The 17,527-nt window shown below is 31.1% G+C and overlaps 2 protein-coding genes and 3 long non-coding RNA genes across 5 annotated transcripts; 2 read left to right on the top strand and 3 right to left on the bottom strand.

The window, feature by feature from the left end:
- Nucleotides 1-1,778: 1,778 nt before the first annotated feature.
- Nucleotides 1,779-4,654, bottom strand: LOC104754212 (gibberellin 2-beta-dioxygenase 6). The gene is made up of 3 exons (XM_010476351.3): nt 4,042-4,654; nt 2,291-2,633; nt 1,779-2,193 (listed from the first exon to the last, which is right to left on the bottom strand). The coding sequence occupies exons 1-3, from the start codon at nt 4,440-4,442 to the stop codon at nt 1,948-1,950; spliced, it is 990 nt and encodes a 329-aa protein (XP_010474653.1). The 5' UTR covers nt 4,443-4,654; the 3' UTR covers nt 1,779-1,947.
- Nucleotides 4,655-5,243: 589 nt separating this feature from the next.
- LOC147923211 (uncharacterized) lies at nt 5,244-6,405 on the bottom strand. Its single transcript, XR_015586720.1, has 2 exons — nt 6,276-6,405; nt 5,244-6,229 (listed from the first exon to the last, which is right to left on the bottom strand). It is a non-coding gene; the product is annotated as an uncharacterized LOC147923211 (long non-coding RNA).
- Nucleotides 6,264-7,166, top strand: LOC147923210 (uncharacterized). Its single transcript, XR_015586719.1, has 2 exons — nt 6,264-6,353; nt 6,853-7,166. It is a non-coding gene; the product is annotated as an uncharacterized LOC147923210 (long non-coding RNA).
- Nucleotides 7,167-9,884: 2,718 nt separating this feature from the next.
- Nucleotides 9,885-10,625, top strand: LOC104754210 (uncharacterized). Its single transcript, XR_762087.2, has 2 exons — nt 9,885-10,112; nt 10,392-10,625. It is a non-coding gene; the product is annotated as an uncharacterized LOC104754210 (long non-coding RNA).
- A 3,024-nt stretch (nt 10,626-13,649) lies between these two features.
- Nucleotides 13,650-16,422, bottom strand: LOC104754209 (putative glycerol-3-phosphate acyltransferase 2). The gene is made up of 2 exons (XM_010476350.3): nt 15,397-16,422; nt 13,650-14,679 (listed from the first exon to the last, which is right to left on the bottom strand). Exons 1-2 carry the CDS (start codon nt 16,198-16,200, stop codon nt 13,789-13,791), a joined length of 1,695 nt encoding a protein of 564 aa, XP_010474652.2. The 5' UTR covers nt 16,201-16,422; the 3' UTR covers nt 13,650-13,788.
- Nucleotides 16,423-17,527: the final 1,105 nt, after the last annotated feature.

Below are 17,527 nucleotides of genomic sequence, written 5' to 3'. Positions count from 1 at the left end.
CACCACCAGGTTCAAATTCAGTGACAATCGAAGCATCGGCATCAGCAAATTTAACGCCTTCGTAGTCATGAAAGCCAACTCTCAAATACTAAATTAACTACAAAAAGATATAACATTTATTTAATATTACTAATTTTAATATTATTTTCAATTAAGATGTGACTACTCACTACAAAAAATGATTGATTTACATCATTTATTTTGTATATTTGTATCATGTATCAATGATGTAAAAATAATTTACATCACTTTAACGAATAATTTACATTTTGTTGATGCAAATAATTTGTATCAGTTGAGGTACATATTTGCTTCAATTAGTAGAATCGATATTGGTTTACATCACTTGCAAAAAATGTTGTAAATTTTACATAATTTTTACTAAATTTATTCAAATATTTGCATCATTTTTTAAAAACTAATGTAAAATATTTATATCATTTTAAAACTGATGTTAAAATTGATATTATAATAAATAATTTTGTCTGTAGTAATATTTAATTATTTATAACTTTTAATTGTTTTTAATATACTCATTTATTTACAATTAATATTTAAGAGATAAATTTAACTAAACGGTAACTAGAATTTTTAAAATAAATCAATTTGATAAAAAAAAACTCAATTAATTACATGATTTTAAGGCTTAATAAATAGAACCAGTTAACTTAGAAATAGGCAAACTAATTTGGCATTTATAGAAGAGATGGTCTCATCACAACTTAAGAAGTATCCGATGTGGGATACCAAAACTTCTTTTTTACAAACAAAAAATGTTTTTACGTTTAGCAATAACATTAGCAACTACACTTTAGTTTCTTTACTCTCTCGCATTTATTACCAAAGGGATTATTCCAACCAAAATAAATAATACGGTCAATGATCAATTCATCATACAATTTACTTAATGATAATGAATAAAAATATCCTTAATAATCCAAGGAAAATAAAAATACAGCTAGGTTTGCTTTTTTTAGCTGATGATCTGCTATAGTTTTTGATCGATCAACTTTTTCAAGATTTATCTTTTAATCACGTTTATTTTTTTTAAATATATGTATATGTAATTTTTAAAAGATATTAATATAATTTATTTAACATCAGTTTTAATTGATGTAAATTTTGTATCGTTTAAAAAAATGATTTATACCAAACATGAATAGATACATCAATTATCTAAATGATGTAAATTTATATTTTAAATCTATTTTTCAAAAGTGATACAATATAATAAAAACTGAATCAATTTTATCTAATTGATGTTAAATAGATAATTATAATATCATTTAAATTAATTGATGTTAAGTTGTATACATTTACTTCATTTATCAATAAATAATTTAAAATTGCATTATTTAGTTTTATGATACACAACACACTCATTTTTTTGTAGTGACTTTAAAGTAAAATTAAATTTGTTAAAAGTTTAAATGGGGAAAAAAAAAATAAACTAAAAATACACACGGCAGTAGCCAATTTTGGATAAAGAATGTTAATTTGTGTAGGTATGATATTAGTAATATGATGGTGTGTTGTGGAGCGTACAAGTCCATTGCAATCTGACGCATTTCATATTATGGTCCATATTTTAACCGATCAGAAACTTAAAACTTTTTTTTAATGAATAGTCGGTTTATTGATTCTGTGTGATACTGTGATGCTTGACGGCAGCGTTGACGCGCATATGGTCAAAAAAGAAACACCAGTTATGGAAATGTTCTCTTGATTTTTCTTTGGCAAATTATATAATCTATATTCATTCTTCTTTCACATGTGAATTGAAGACCAAAACTCAATATTTTTGTTTTCCTATTTTTCCATCTAAAAGTATACATTTCACATGGTACAGTATATGTTTTGTATAACAAAGCAACAATCTTTTTTTCTTTTTAAAGAACCCAAAAAAAAAAACCTTCTAACATTTTAATTACTGGTGTATTATATAATTTATGTAGTCTTGAAAAACTCGAGACGAGGAACACCTAAACGGAGAGAGTATGTTGCTTTCTTGTAGTCACCCCATGTGAACGAATTATACCGCCGTGGATTTTCTGACGACACCATTTTTGGCAATGGTGATATTTTTGCCTCTAACGGTGGCGCTGCAAAGTACATCGCCGACATACGAGGCTTCTTTGCTGTGTTTGCTAGTACCCTGTGCCTCACGCTAGTAAATCTCCCATTCGTCAATGCCTATATATATTGATTCAGAGAGATTAATTAATTGATTATGAAACACATTTTGTGTCTTAACGAAAAAAAAAATGTGTTTATCATGATAGAAGTATACCTGAAGGCAGTCACCGACCAATACAAAGAAGCATGTAGGGTCAGATGGGATTGGGATCCACAAGCCGTCACGTGAGCAAATCTCAAGTCCATCTACGTCGTTGGATCTTAACACCGTCAAAATCTGAGGGTCAGAATGTTCTCCGAAACCTATTTGACTAACGCCTCTCAACGCGTACGGTGCAGGTGGATAGTGATTTACCCGCAAGATCGAATCGCTAAGAACGTCTCTGATTAGCTCGCTCACTTCACTAGACTTCTGTCCCCATAAATTCTCGACCGTCAGATCAATGATCTCACATGCCAAGTCTTTAACCGCATGTATATAATCGTTCGTCGCCGAGCTATAAAAGAGAAAAACAACAGGTGGAAATTACTAACACAAGTCAACAATTGACGGAGAGACATATCGTATATGTTTTGACAAAAAAAAAAGACATATCGTATATGTTTTGATTGATTTTTGAATTATTACTACAAATATCAAAAAACAGAAAAAGAAAAGACATGAGATTATGTTCAGAGGAATGTTCGAAAGTGAGGGACCCCGTGATTCTTTTTTTACAAGTTGTCATTTAAAGAAAAAAAAACGAGTCAAAGATTGATTCAATATTGACGTTTCGAATTTTGATTCTTGTTGACGTCTCAAAGTGTTTTCTGTGTTCATGCGCAATCTTCCACAAATTGACCAAGTCTATGCAACTATTGTTTATCATATTATTTTCTAATACATAATGTACGCCTGTGCTTAATCTGGATTTTTCAAAATAAGGGAAAGAAAAGATTTTGATTAATCAACCATGTCGCAGTCAAGGTTGCAAAAGCATTTTCACAAATTTTGATATTTTAATATATTAAGAAAAAAAATTGGCTGGCATCCTTCCTAATTGTAAACATACCCTACAATATACTATGAACAAAATCCAACTGTTATATAAGTATTATTGATTACAACAAACTATCAGGTGAACCGGCATTAGGTTGGTATGATTATTAAATTTTGTACCACTAATTTTTTTAAAAAACATACGAAAAACAAACAATATGGGCAAACTTTAGTGGCAATAAAGGAACAAGACTGATAATAATTAAAAAGCCGTGTCTTCTGGTCATTATCCATTATTCGACATTGCATCTCTATTTCTTTCTCTCTCTCTCTCTCTCTTTTTAGGTATCTCACAAGTCACATTGTCACACAAATCCACATCAATTTCAGTTGGGTCAACTTTCATACACTCACACACAGATACACAGATACAATATTTATAATAAATTTATTTTGCAGACGCAACAAAAAAGATTGCTCAGTTCCACATACATCTATGGTTTGTTAATTTTCTCTAATGCATTTTATGTCATTTGAGTTTTATTCAATACGCATCAGATCCGAATTTTCTCACATGTGAAGCTTAGTTATTGTGCATACGTTTATCAACACTCTCAATAGTCTCATACAATCCTTTTAGCTGTTTGAATACTTTAGCGTATAATTTGTTTATATAATTGTTATATCAAATTATATTATTCGCGTGTATAGATATTTTGATTTTTGACATAACATTTAAATAATATAGTTCCAAAAGACCAATTATATACACAAAAAATATGTCAAGGAAAATCTTTATATAAAGCTTTATAAATTTAAAGTAGCTAGATGATAGTGATAACTAATAAAGTAGGTTCGAGAAACAATAAATACACAAATATGTTAAAGAACAAGCAAAATTTGTAGTAATATGTATAAGTACGTACCTGAACTTGAAGGGATCGTCATAGGAGATAGTCTCAGATTTATCAGCGACAGCTGTCGGGTTTGCGTGGAGAAGAAGATACTCAAGCTCACCTAAATCTCCGTTAAACCCGATGTTCTTGCATCCGTAACCGAACGGACTCGCCGGACCTGCTCTTAGCTTATCCGATTCCGGTTTATTAAAGAACTCTTCTCCTTCGTGCTCGAATCTCGTTATGATCTCCGGTTTAACTCCGTGGTTTATCACCTTGAAAAACCCATTAACCTCGCAGGCCTTTACGACCTCCTCCGATAGTTTTGATCGGTCGTTTAAAGAGAAATCGATCACCGGAAAGTTATATTCCGGCGAGGATCTCGTCTTCTTTCCGGTGGTTCGTGGCGGTGTTGAAGATGGCAAGACCATGTCTTCTCTTTTCAATGAAAAATAACAGAGTTTTTATTATTATTATTAATAGTAAGGAATGAAATCAGGAGGTTTTGAATCTGATGAATGAAGAAGAGTGAGTTATGAGTATTATATATATAGTGTATGGGAAGAGAAGAAAGGTTGAATTTGGATAAAATAAAAATATTTTCATTAAAAAGTCTTTTTCGAATTCATTTTTAAAATGCTACGGTTTCCATACGGTTGACAAATGGGGAATATTAAAGTAATCGTCTCATCATACATACACACTGTGTATCGCGTAAGGTGGGCATGTCATCAATGGGGACGGTCGAGTTTTTTTTTTACACATTATTATTGCCAAGATAGATGAAGCTTGTCTCTTAATTATACACTTTTAATCTCTATCAAAAAAAAGAAAAAATCTTTTTGTGAAATGGGTTTAAGTTATGCATTTATCACCCTAACCCTTTTCTTTTTTCTTTTCTAAATGTATTATGTTTTTGTAAACATTCTTTCGCAACCTTGTAACTATTAAAATCGGGTAGTTTGAAATTTGGTGGTAGGAAATTAAGTAGTAGATGTTGATGTTCAGTTCTTAAAATAACTTAGGGGGTGTATTGAACTTGATATTTTAAGAGATTTGTTGGGATTTTAATATTTTAGGATTTTGAGAGATTTGAGTGTAATTTTAGGAGATTTGATTATTGAATTTGAAATCTTAAGGATTTGATGAAATTTGGAATTTGAAATTTGGTGAGATTTGTGGTAAAATTTTAGATGATTTTAGGATATTTATAAAAAAAAAAAAAAACGAGATTCACTTGGAATTCAAAGTCTACGAAGAATTTCTCAATAAAAAGTATTTAAAAACCAACATAAAGAATGAAAATAATCTATAGCACAGTAACAGCCTGTTCTTATTTTTATACTCATTATAGGTTTTGTTAATTCCAAAGTTTTGGTTCACAGTTGGTAATACTCTTGTCTCCATGGTTAAGTTCATTAACTGGCTGGCCGTCCGTTCATTTACAACTTAAGAAATTGCTTTTGACCATCGACAAGCATAGGCCCAATGGAGCTCAAAAGCATGACAGCGAAGACGCCGGTTCTCGACATCGGTGCTGAAGATAAAATCCGGTGATGTACAAATCGTTCCCGCAATCAAATGGTTCTCTCGTCACAACGTGGAGCTCGTCGATGGTCAGAGGTTAGATATCGATGCAGTGCTTATCGCGACCGGTTTTTTCACTCTATCTGGTTATATCAGTTTACAATTTTCATTGGCCTCGACAATAAAAAGTGGTGTGAAGTTGACCACCGTCGTTAACAGAAGCTCCGCTGCGGAGGTTGCCAAGAGATCCGGTTTTGATAAAACGGAGGAGAAGACAATTGCTGGTGGTATTCACTTGCAGAGAGAAAGTGAGAACGAGAGAGAGAGAGTATATAGAGAAGATATAAGTTGCAGAGATGGAGGTATTCACAAAAAAATTGCACTTGGTTTCGAGCTCTTCTTATAAAAAAATCTTTCAAAATTTCACCTATAAAGGTGTGATTTTGTATGTCATACTTTTGAACTAAAAATGTTATAGAAATCTCCTAGAATCCCAATCATTAGTTTTTTTAAAAAAAGTTGTGATATTTTGAATAACAGTAGATTTAAAGTGAGATTTATAAATTATTAATTGAATAACAAGAAATTGTATATGATTTTAAATGATTTCTATAAATTTCACATTCAATAACATAGGATTTCAGATGATTTTTAAAAATCACTAATTGAATAACAGGAAATTTAAGAATACCTTAAAATCTTCTAAAATATCAGATTCAATACACATTTAAGAATACCTTAAAATCTTCTAAAATATCAGATTCAATACACCCCCCTTAAAGATTGCGCACTTATTGCCTAAAACACCGTGTTTGGTTAGTCATAAGACTTGCGTATATTAAATATATTGATTTCGTTCTCTATACTACGATATATGATTGGGGACACATATATTAAATACTACCATAGAAGTTGATCAATTATTGGTGTGACTATTGTCAATAGAAGGAGTTTAGATGTTTGACAAAACAAAAAATGATTTATTTATATACGACTAATCTATAAAATCATAAGAACTCATGAATAAAAATCCGAAGAACTAATTTAAAACTGGGTTTGACTAACTTAAACTAAAAGACGAGAGTTTTATTTAAGGGTTTGACAAATATAATAATTCTCTCTTTTTTATTACAATGGAGAGAATTAACCTATAGGCACCTTTGGCTAAACATATATAAATCACGAAAGATATTGTTAATTAATTGTGTAACCAACACAAAATGTATAACATTTCAAGATTTGTCTTTCGATATGATAGATATATACATTTTTATTAAATAATAATACTCGTACAATATATTTTCTGATGGACAGGGAAAAAAAAAGAAAAGGAAATGCTAGAAGAGATACGTGGAAAAGGGTAACAAAGAAGTAGGAAAAGGTGAGGGGATGGGGCAGGTGTAAGGCTCATATGTAGGCACGTAGTGGACATGGTCAACCATGACGGCTCCTATTAGCCGTCCGATTAACTAAAACACTCTTTGTCGTTGCCCATATTCTTTCAATTATTATTGGGATCATTCTCTCAACTCTCTCTCATTATTATGCTAACAATACCTAGTTGTACCTACCCTTCTACTGTAATACTACTATTATTTATTGTAAAAACACCTTTTTGGTTCGTTGTTTCCTTTTGCTTTCAATTTTATTTGCTTCAGATATTTATATCTCAAAGCTGAATCTAGCAATCCGTGATTTTTTTCTCTTATTTTTGAAACATAACAGATTAAAAATCTCATGTTGTTGGTTTTTAGGATGCTTGTAAACTTTCTTTTTGGGTTTAGTATTAGTTTTTTTTTTCTTCAATTATTGAAGCACAACTGATCGGTCTATTAATCAAATTCCTATATTCGTTAGAACTGGGACTCAATCTCGGGTGTGATAGTGCCTTCTATAAATGGACTTACTTTCTGCCACTGCACTAAGATCACTTCATGGATTTAGTATTAGTTTATGAATAGGAGAGTAGTTATGTTAAATCATACTCCTAATTATTTGCAAGATTCTTATTATAACCTTATTTGTTGATCAATATATTTTGATGCTAACATATTCGATTTACGACTTTCAATCAAGCTTTTATACAAACACATTATAAAAGCTTATTTGTGTTTGAGGTATACCTTTTTCTCGTATTCTTTCAATAAAAACAAAAAATTACAATGCATGATTAATCAATATTTGTATTTAATTATTTGTCCCTCGAATGTCAAATGAACTAGCTAGTGGCGTAATACAAGACTACGCAAGTTATCTATCTAACAAAGCAATGTTTTACATGAGTTGTTTTGATGTTAGTTAGGTTCACAGTTACTCATCAAATTGGAAAACCACATCCGAACAACATTTGTTTTATATAACATCTGAACAACAAACTTAACGAGAGAAATAGATACATTCGATTCATTTAAATTCCTTTAAATATTCAAGAAATAATTATAGAAAAGCAGTATGGGTGATGAAGTTGACTAGAGACAGGATGGATCAATGGAACATGCCATCTGACATATTCGCCGACATTATCCCCATGAATGAAACATACATATCGGTTATATCAAACCTAACTCTCTCATTTTTAAATTTGGTGACCATTTGCTAAACATTTCTCTGTTAGTTTATTATTTTAATACGTCTCCTCATTTTATATACACATATCTTTGATCAATTATGAGTTCTCCGAGACATCCAATCTGAGATTTATGGTTTCTAGCTTTTTCATTTATCTCTGTTTTCTATTTTATTTTATGCAATCGGCACTGTTAAACTATGTAGCATATATACTAATATCGATATGATAGCGATTAAAAAAAATACCAATTTCGATAGTATATTTTTGGTGTTTAGATCATATGAATATTTAACAATGCTAGTGAAGCCTTAAGAGTTTAAATGATTATTTTCCGTCTACATAGTTTTAAGATGAACCTGCATGCATTAATCAAATGGTTCTTTTAACCGTAATTTGGGCAACTGTCGGAACATGAAATATAATTACGTGAGTAATGCAGTGTATTCAATAAAAATATCCAAAAGTTTGTGGCATGCAAAGAGCCGGCGACAGAAACTACAAAAAGCAAATGGGAGGGCACATGCGTGGGAATGGGATGAGCACAACGACGGCCGTTGGAATCTCTTTGGTCGTTGAAACGCTTTTTAATTCCTTTCTTCTTAAAAGATCAATATTACTTATTTTATTTTATGTTTTATTATTATTAAATCAACTTTGTTACAAGAAGACATATAGTCAACACTATGTGTCCGACATAGTGTCATGAAATTAATGTGGGAAGAATAGAATAAGATCATGATATGATTGCCAATATAAGTCTTGAAACGTATATTTATATATACACTATATATATATATACTTTATGTAAATATGAAATATTTGGAGTCTCGTAGGTAATTATTTCCTAAAAATTATGTCAAAAACATTATTCACTACAACTTGTAATCACTAATTGGATCAAAGAGTGCAAATTTATTAATAAAATATGAGGTACATTGTACGTAAGATGATATTTAGGTTACTTAGTTGAATAAAAATGGTTACTTAACAAATGATTATATGTATTATCGTAAAAGGTTGGCTAGTGGCAACTCTATAGATATTCTAAATGATAGTAACACTTTTTTCTTTTTTTTTTTGGTATAATGTCCAAAAAAAGATAGTAACACTATTTTTTTTTAATGAAAAGATATATTGAAAATTACATAATGTTAAAATTAACGAAGGCACAAGTTAATACTAATTTTAGAAATGAGCACACATCTCACATGTGTACAACCATGAGATAGAAGAGGAGAAAATGATCGACTAACTAACTTGACCATCTCAAATCTCAACCATAATGCAGTTAATTATTCGAAGTTAAAATCATATTTAACATGTGATAATTAATATTAGGTCCATACGTAAAATCGTAGATTCGTTTTCTAAGTCATAACTTAATTTCTCTATGATTTATGTACGTATGTGAAATTTGTTTTCTTGATAACGATGTATCATGAAAGCTCCACAACATCGAAACTAGTTAGGATAATTGGTGAGCACGTCGGATTATATTCGGTAATGCATTTTTGTTAGGCAGACTCCCATTTATTACATTATCATTATCATCATCACAACGATGTACGTTGGTTTTATAGGTTACGTTGATCAAAAGATCAGAAGAAATTTGTTTACATTGTCATATGTTACTCGCTAATTCGCTGATGTAAAGTAGCGTTTAGATTGATACAAATCATCGAATTACAAACTCTTTTTTTTTTTTTTTTTTTTTTTTTTTTTTTTTTTTTTTTTTTTTTCTATTTATAATGATGGTGGTTTGAGGAGGCTTTGAGAATGATGCATGTCGGTCAATTAGTTAATTCCTGAAAATAAGATGGTTGTGGGCCGAGTAAATATGAATGGGCTTATTTTTATGAAGCCCAAAAAGAAAACTATAAAAAAAAAATAAGGGGATTGTAATGTTTGCTTCTCCGTCTTCGTCTTTTCGCATTCAATTAATTCAACATCGTCGTCGACCTCTGAACGCCAAAAGAAGGCACTCTCCCCCGTCGATAAATCTCCGGTGAGCTCTCTGCTCTCAATTTTCCCCGTTTTCAATTTTCATTCCTAATCAATATTTGTGTTTGGATAGAGAAACCTAGTTCGATTTCACTTCGTCGGCTGTTTTACGGTACCGGAAAATTTAGAAGAGTGTTTTATCTTCTACTACTAGTTGAATTTAAAACTGTTTTCTTGAATAATGCTTATTCGATGTTTGTACTCCCATCCCTTCTTACAGCGATTTGTTTTCCCAACTAATTTTGTTAATTTGAATTTTTGTTTTCGTTGGGTTTTAAAACAGAGAGTTGTCTTGAATGATGAAGAAGGGTACAATTTTCTCGGAAAAAGATAAGAGGAGCCACCAGAGTTCGCTTTGATTTCTAACTTCCTAAACAATAGCGCGGCTAGATTGTTATTGTTTTAGTATATAAGTGTATACTTTGGAACGCTATATTATGAATCAGTTAATTTCTAACTTTCTCATTACGAATTTACAATGTTTTTTTTTCTTATGAGAAAATTATTTTGTCAGTGACTCAATTCTTAATTAAACTATCATCTACGAAGAAGGAAAGTGCGGGAGAGAAGGAATACATTATCTCTTCGATTTCCTATTTTGCTTAATTGTGAATCCTCCTTTTTCCTTTTCTTACTTGATCTCTCCTAACGGTTAGCTCATAGTTTCCACTTTCCACTTTCCACTTTCCACTAATCTTTAGTCACCTCGAAGACACTAGATTCTTCGATTAATGGTGCTGAGTCGATTGCAGGGTAAAAAGGGTTTTTTATTGATAACCGGTTTGAATTCCGGTTCAGTCCGGTTAACCAAGCTTCCTCCTGATTTGAGGAAAACAGAAAACAAAGATGATTTCGGATTTGAACCCTCGTTCCGTGGTAGCTATCACCAACTCTATACCGCCACACTAAACTAACATCATGTCCAAATTTCGTCTAAAGAACTTTCTATATAATAGTTACAACATGTAGGTTCCAAGGTCTGCACAGGATTTGTAATTACTATACTTTGAATAGATTGTGGCTAACCGTTTTGTTAGTTTAGGATTTCAAATTTGGTTCGCAAAATATTTTCTTTTACCTTTCGATCTATTCACGGTTGTAAAATTCATGTAAAACTCAGGAAAAAAAAAATTATAAAACATAAATACTAATACAAAAAAAAAAATACCAATTTCGATAGTATATTATTGGGTTTTAGATGATAATCTTAATTTTATACATTCCACGGTATTAAAAGTTGATGCCTTGAGATTATCTCATTAAGATTATGATTACTAACATCCATCACACTAGTATAACTCCAGCCATAGTTAAAAATACACACACAACCAAACGCCAAACGCCAATAAAAAAATATATGTATAGAGACATTAGTATCTCAGATATCATATTCACTATATTCTAATATTTTTTTGTTATATCTGTAGTATATATATATAATGTATACTAGGTACTAACCCGCGGAGAACCGCGGGTTGAACTTTTTTTTAATAAAAATTTGTAATAGTTTATTTTATTATTATGTTATTTATAATAGTTTGTGATTAAAAATTTGGTTTGCTTATATTATGATTTTTGTATTTTAAAACATTTGCATGTAATGAATAAAATTGTTTAAACCTTTGTCAATAACATAATCTTTACTAACATGTAAAAAATATCAACTAAATATAGCTAGTAAAAGTTCTGAAAAACCTTTTTAAAAACAACATTCATTGTTTTTTTCTATGGCTTCCTTTTCTTGTCTATAATAATTTTAACCAGTGGTGAAATTTTTTTTTGATAAAATTTGTAGCTGTATATTTTATTTGATTTGGTTTTAAAATCTTACCTGTTAATTTACGAATTAGTTTTGATTCTAATAGTTTTTTTTTACTTTTCTACAATTTATTTTATTTGATATGTCCCCATTTTCATTTTTAATTAATTATATTTATTTATTTACTTAATTAATCTTAATTATTTTTTTAATGACAATTGAATGTAATTTTTACACATTTTAAGGTTAGTTTCATATTTGTATTTCCCAATTAATATAGTAGGATAAAATTTGTAGTTGTAGATTTTATTCGATTAGATTTTTAAATCTTAGCAGTTGATTTTTTTAATACGGATTAGTTTTGATTCTCATAGTTTTTTTTTTTACTTTTCTGCAATTTATTTTATTTAATGTATCCTCCATTTTTGTTTTTTAATTAATTTTATTTATTTAATTAATTAATTAATTTTAATTAAGTTTTTCTAATGGCAACTGAATGTAATTTTTTACACATTTAAGGTTAGTTTCATATTTGTACTTCTCAATTAATATAGTAGGATATTTTTTTAATAGAAATTAGAGTTTTAATTCCATTTTTGACAGATTTCTAAAACTGATTTTATTTATTTAATTTTTAATACTCCATTCTTATTGTAAAATTGTTTAATATACGAATATCATAGAACTTTAAAAAAAAAATTTATTAATAAATTATGCATTTGCTCGAAGGATTTGTTATATTCAACTAGTCATGATATTTTTGGATCAAGTTGATCATAGGCCATAGATTAAGGCTCAAAATCCCAAATTAAATACAAACTCGATTATTTTTTCTCTTTTTTTTGGGTGGAATTAAAAAACAAACTCTGATTTGTAGAAAATCCTAAATTTTTAAATTACTAAAACCCCTAAATTTCAACTACTGTATCTACTCACAATTGATCACATCTGAATTCTGTTATATATATAGATCCATAAATGATAAAATAATTAGTTTTTAATCACCATTATTTTAATTATTATTAAAATATTTCTTCCTCCAGTAAAGATAGTTTTTTAAATTCGCCGCTCAATGAAATTAACTAATCAAATAATCGAAGAAGCATTAAACAGAGTTAGGTGAGAAGATGCTTAGGGTTGTTGACAAACAAAACTCTCAACCCCACAATCATCGGCATGAGTCCCACTCTTTATATCTCGAAATGATCGTAACTCTAAACTCCCTTTTTTTAATAATCTTTTCACAAATTATCTAATCACGAAAAATAAGGAATAGTACTAGTCACAACTTACAACTAATTAAATAATCATTTCGTCTATAAGTCGCTGTTATCCTAGGCTACGTTACGTCCTCGGTTATCCTAAGATCGTTGTCATTGTAACTCATACTATTTGATTATTTTATAAAATATTTTTTTGTTTGCTTGTAAATATCACTAATAATGAAAGTTGAGGCTTTGCAAAAAGAAAACCTACAGATAAATAACATTAATGGAGTATATGATAACACCTTCTAATACTTATTATAATTGTTGTCTTTTAACTGTTTAACTCTTTCAGTCTTCAGATGACGCTTACCATAAATAGTATTTTGTATAAAATACTGATATGTACCCTACAAAGGTAAATGCATTTTGAAAATGCTTATAAATACAGTAACACCAAGATACATGCTTTTGATCAAGTATATAGTTGTAAAAATGCATGTAATTTATTTTGGAGTTTTGACTATTAATGTACGGCCAGACCATTGTAGATATCAATGATGCATGTACATATCTATTAGTCACACAAAAAGATAATTACATATATCAAAAAAAAATATAGTTACAGTATCGAAAAAAACTTAAAAAAAGTAAATTAAGCATATCGATCGGTCACACAAAAAGATCCTAATTAAGAATGAACAAAACTACCCAGATTATTTTTTGTTGACAAGTCCATTATTACCGGCCAAGATCAAGTACTTATCTCTTCTCGTGAGGTTGGTGCACTCGAACCCCAACGCATTCCCTATCGTATGCTGCACGTGATTAGCCACCTCGAACTTAGCTTTTCCATTATAAGGTTCTCGACACGTGGACGAGTGGCCACCAGAGATAGGGTCAAGCAATTGAACGGTGTAGGAAGGGAAAGGATTCAGAAGGAAGAAAATGGGATCAAAGGCCTTAAGACCACTAGCCGTCGTGCCATAAAAGAAACTCACATGCGAGTCAATAGCAACCGGTACGATGACGTCACTAACCTCGGAGAAAAGTGGACTAAACCGAAGCAAGTAAGGCTCTCTACACGTAGTCCCTTCCGGACAAACCACGAGATCTCCTTGGCTCAACAATCTCTCCATGACTTGACCATCCGTGACTCGGTCACGAGTCATTCTAACGGTCTTGATCGGAGCTAGAAGCTCAGATAATCTACTTAGGCTATAAGTAACGGCTTTGATGTTTTTCTTTCTTAGAGCGAATGAAATGTAAAGTGGGTCTAGTAACGTTCTATGGTTACACACAAAGAGACAACCTTTGTCTCGGTTGGAAGAAACTAGGCCGTTGTGGTTGCTGACGGTGAGAGTTAGGTGGATACCGCAAAATGCCAGAAAAGGATTGGCTACAGAGTAAGGCAGATTTAGGCCGACGACGATTCTTGCAGCGGCTAAGACGGCGGCGAATGGGGCCCACAAGAATAGTATGAGTGTGTTTAAAGGTGTTGGCTTGATGGCTAAGCGACCATCGTGGAAGATCAGTGGTTTAGGGTATTGATCTCGTGGTAAACTTTCCCAACTTTTCTTATCTGAATTTCTGACAAAGTAAATCTCCTGCTTATGAAAAAAAGATAAAAAGGATTAGAGAAGATCAATATATATCAGTTGAAGTGGACCTATCGAAATTATAAAATGAAATAAAACTACTTATTAAATAATTTATGGTATGGATTATATTTATACAAGTCATAGTCTATGCATGGTTTGCTATTAATTGCATCAGAACTTAATATTTCATTTCTAAATTTTCAAAATAGCATTTACTTGCTATAATAGTTTTATTTGTGACATATTGTACTAGATTACAACAATTCATAGTCAATGGTTTTGGAATTAATTGCATCAGTATTACTTTTTTCCAAACAAATCAATGCATCTTTCTATTGGTTCAAATAAAGAGCCACATTTAAAACCAAAGAAATTATATATTGGGGACTTATATATAAATTTACTATCGAGTATATAAAACGTAGACTTTTTTTTTGTTTTTGACGATATAGTATATAAAACGTAGACTAAAAAAAAAAAAACTTCAAACTATTTAATTTACTATCGAGATTCCATGTGCCGGAAATTTTCTGTAGTTTTTTCTGTAAACAGAAAAGTAACATAAGGATTTGTCTCTATTTGTCGTCCAGAAAAATACAGTTACGTCTTTTGATAAGAGTAAGACCATCACAATTGTTGGGTCCAAAACCTCTATTAGAATAACCAACTAGAGCACTTTAGATTATTTAGTTATTTATATGACTCAAAAATATAATAATTTACCTGGCAAAATTGAGAGAGTAAAGATCTGTGACTTGACGAGTGAAAGGAAGTGATGCCAATAACATGACCACTACTTACTCTCTCTTCTTGAACCAATTTATCAAAAGCAAGCTCACGTTTCTGCTTAGCTTCCATGATGCCTAAGTAGTAACCACCGGCAATTTTCATCTCTCTCCCGACCACAACTTCAATCTCCAAGTTATCTTTCAAGAACCCATCGATCATAACTTGTGGCAAATCACTCACACCAATTCTCTTTCCCCCTCTTTTTAGAACCTCGAACATCTCGAATCCAACATCTTCTAGAAAATACTTGGGCAAAACTGATTTTCCGGCTCGGAAGCTTTCCTTTTTAACTCCGAAGAAGCTCAACATCACCATCGTCTTCAAGCCCATCTCGTAGCTCATCAAGCATATAAATGGATAAAGAATGAAGAGGAAAAGTGACCTTATCACCCCTCCGGCTTCAAAAGCTACGACCATGAAGTAAGGGAACAAGGAGTTTGATTTGAGTAGAGCTCCTTCGACGTTAAAGACCAAGGTGTGAGGTGATAAGTCGTGAGCTTGGTGGAGGCCGTGAGAAGGGCATTTTTGGTATTTTTGTTTAGGGTTACGATGACACCAACGACGGAGAATGAAAAACCGGTACAAGAAGATGACAAGACCTCGAAGAGTCGAGATCTTATTATTACCGGACATGGTTTTTGATTCTTTTGACCTCTCTTTTTCTCTGATTACTATATTATATAGATGCTGCTGGTTTCTAGACTCTGCATGTTGAGGGAAACGGAAGTGCCCTGACATATATATAACGAGACCATGGCGTAAATACCCTTGGAACGAGATTAATATTTACGAGGAGTGCCACTGATGATGGTTCATATATAATTCTTCTTTCCCGTACAGCTTGCATGATTACAATTAATGATCTGAATGTTTGAAATCTGAAAAGTACGCTTACGCGTTGATATTTTGTTTGGTTCGATCTATTCTACTAGTACTAGCTAACATGAGTGCGTCTCTCGCAAAGTAGCAAATATGTGACGACTAAAGGCATATATAGTTCATTTAATGTCGGCTTCTTTTTTTCTCCTTTCTATTTTTGTTCGGTTATATATGAATTTCAGTATCCAGAACCAAATAATCCAATTGCGGTTTGTTAACTTGAATCTCTTTGTCACACGGATGAAGAAAGGGCCTAACAGATATTATACGTATGACGTACGTGGATATAAGAATATGACTATTCGATTTCATGTTTTGTGAATAAACTAACATTAATTCTCAATCATACAAGTCTTTTTGTAGTAGACTTTTGGTCTTTGTACGTTTAGTTTCCAATAACTCGGCTGCTGAACGATAGTGATAGAGCCACTTGATTAACGTCATTCATCATTTGAAAAAATTGTATTTCCTATTTTTTATTTAATGAAAGCCCTTTAAAAAAAAAATTAAAGATAAAGTTATATATGATATATATACAGTCCAATGTTGACTAGATTTTACTGCCAGAGATCCGTTTAATGTTGCGAATTGGTCTCTTCAATTTGTTATTTTTAATAAAATAATAATAAAAAATCCACGTTAATTTATCCGAACTTTCGAATTACACAAAGTTTTGTTATTAGAAATACTTTTCATTACTTTTAGTGGTTTGCGACAAAGAAGACATGTCTAAATAAAATGTAGAAAATATGTATTAATCATATGAATCAATGTTAGTATGGAAATTTTCAAACATGATGTGCGACGTAAACCTAATTTATACTATATGCACGCTCCAAAATAAGCATAACCAAGGAAGCGACTAGATGTATAATATATATGTTCACAACTTCACATTAATGTTTCGGTCTTGATGACAAAATAAATGTTAATCCTTTCAAACTTGAAGACGATCAGTTCTCCGATTGGGGTTTACTTTTCTTCTGTTTGTTTTATTGAGTCGCAATAGATTTTGGACCGAGACTCAAACTAATTTATAAATTTTGTTGAGATTTGAGAAAATGAAATGAAGGTTTGATTTCTGTTATCATAGAGTATTCTACAATAGTAAATGGAATTGGAAGCGTAACAGTGAGGTAGTTAGTAATTCTAATTGATTAAGTCTAACCTTGACTTACTTTCTTTT

The sequence above is a fragment of the Camelina sativa genome, chromosome 17 (assembly GCF_030686135.1).
Source record: "Camelina sativa cultivar CO46 ecotype springtype chromosome 17, ASM3068613v1".
In the NCBI taxonomy this organism is placed as follows: Eukaryota; Viridiplantae; Streptophyta; class Magnoliopsida; order Brassicales; family Brassicaceae; genus Camelina; species Camelina sativa.
The sequence above is the reverse complement of the archived record's forward strand: the minus strand, read 5'-3'. Positions and strand labels throughout refer to the sequence as shown.

Coding starts and splice junctions, on each gene's coding strand:
- LOC104754212 (XM_010476351.3), bottom strand. CDS start 4,442: ATGGTCTTGCCATCTTCAACACCGCCACGAACCACCGGAAAGAAGACG. Junction 2,634..4,041: donor GACGATCCCTTCAAGTTCAG/GTACGTACTTAT, acceptor TCTCTTTTATAG/CTCGGCGACGAACGATTATA. Junction 2,194..2,290: donor TGGTCGGTGACTGCCTTCAG/GTATACTTCTAT, acceptor CAATATATATAG/GCATTGACGAATGGGAGATT.
- LOC104754209 (XM_010476350.3), bottom strand. CDS start 16,200: ATGTCAGGGCACTTCCGTTTCCCTCAACATGCAGAGTCTAGAAACCAG. Junction 14,680..15,396: donor TACTCTCTCAATTTTGCCAG/GTAAATTATTAT, acceptor TTTCATAAGCAG/GAGATTTACTTTGTCAGAAA.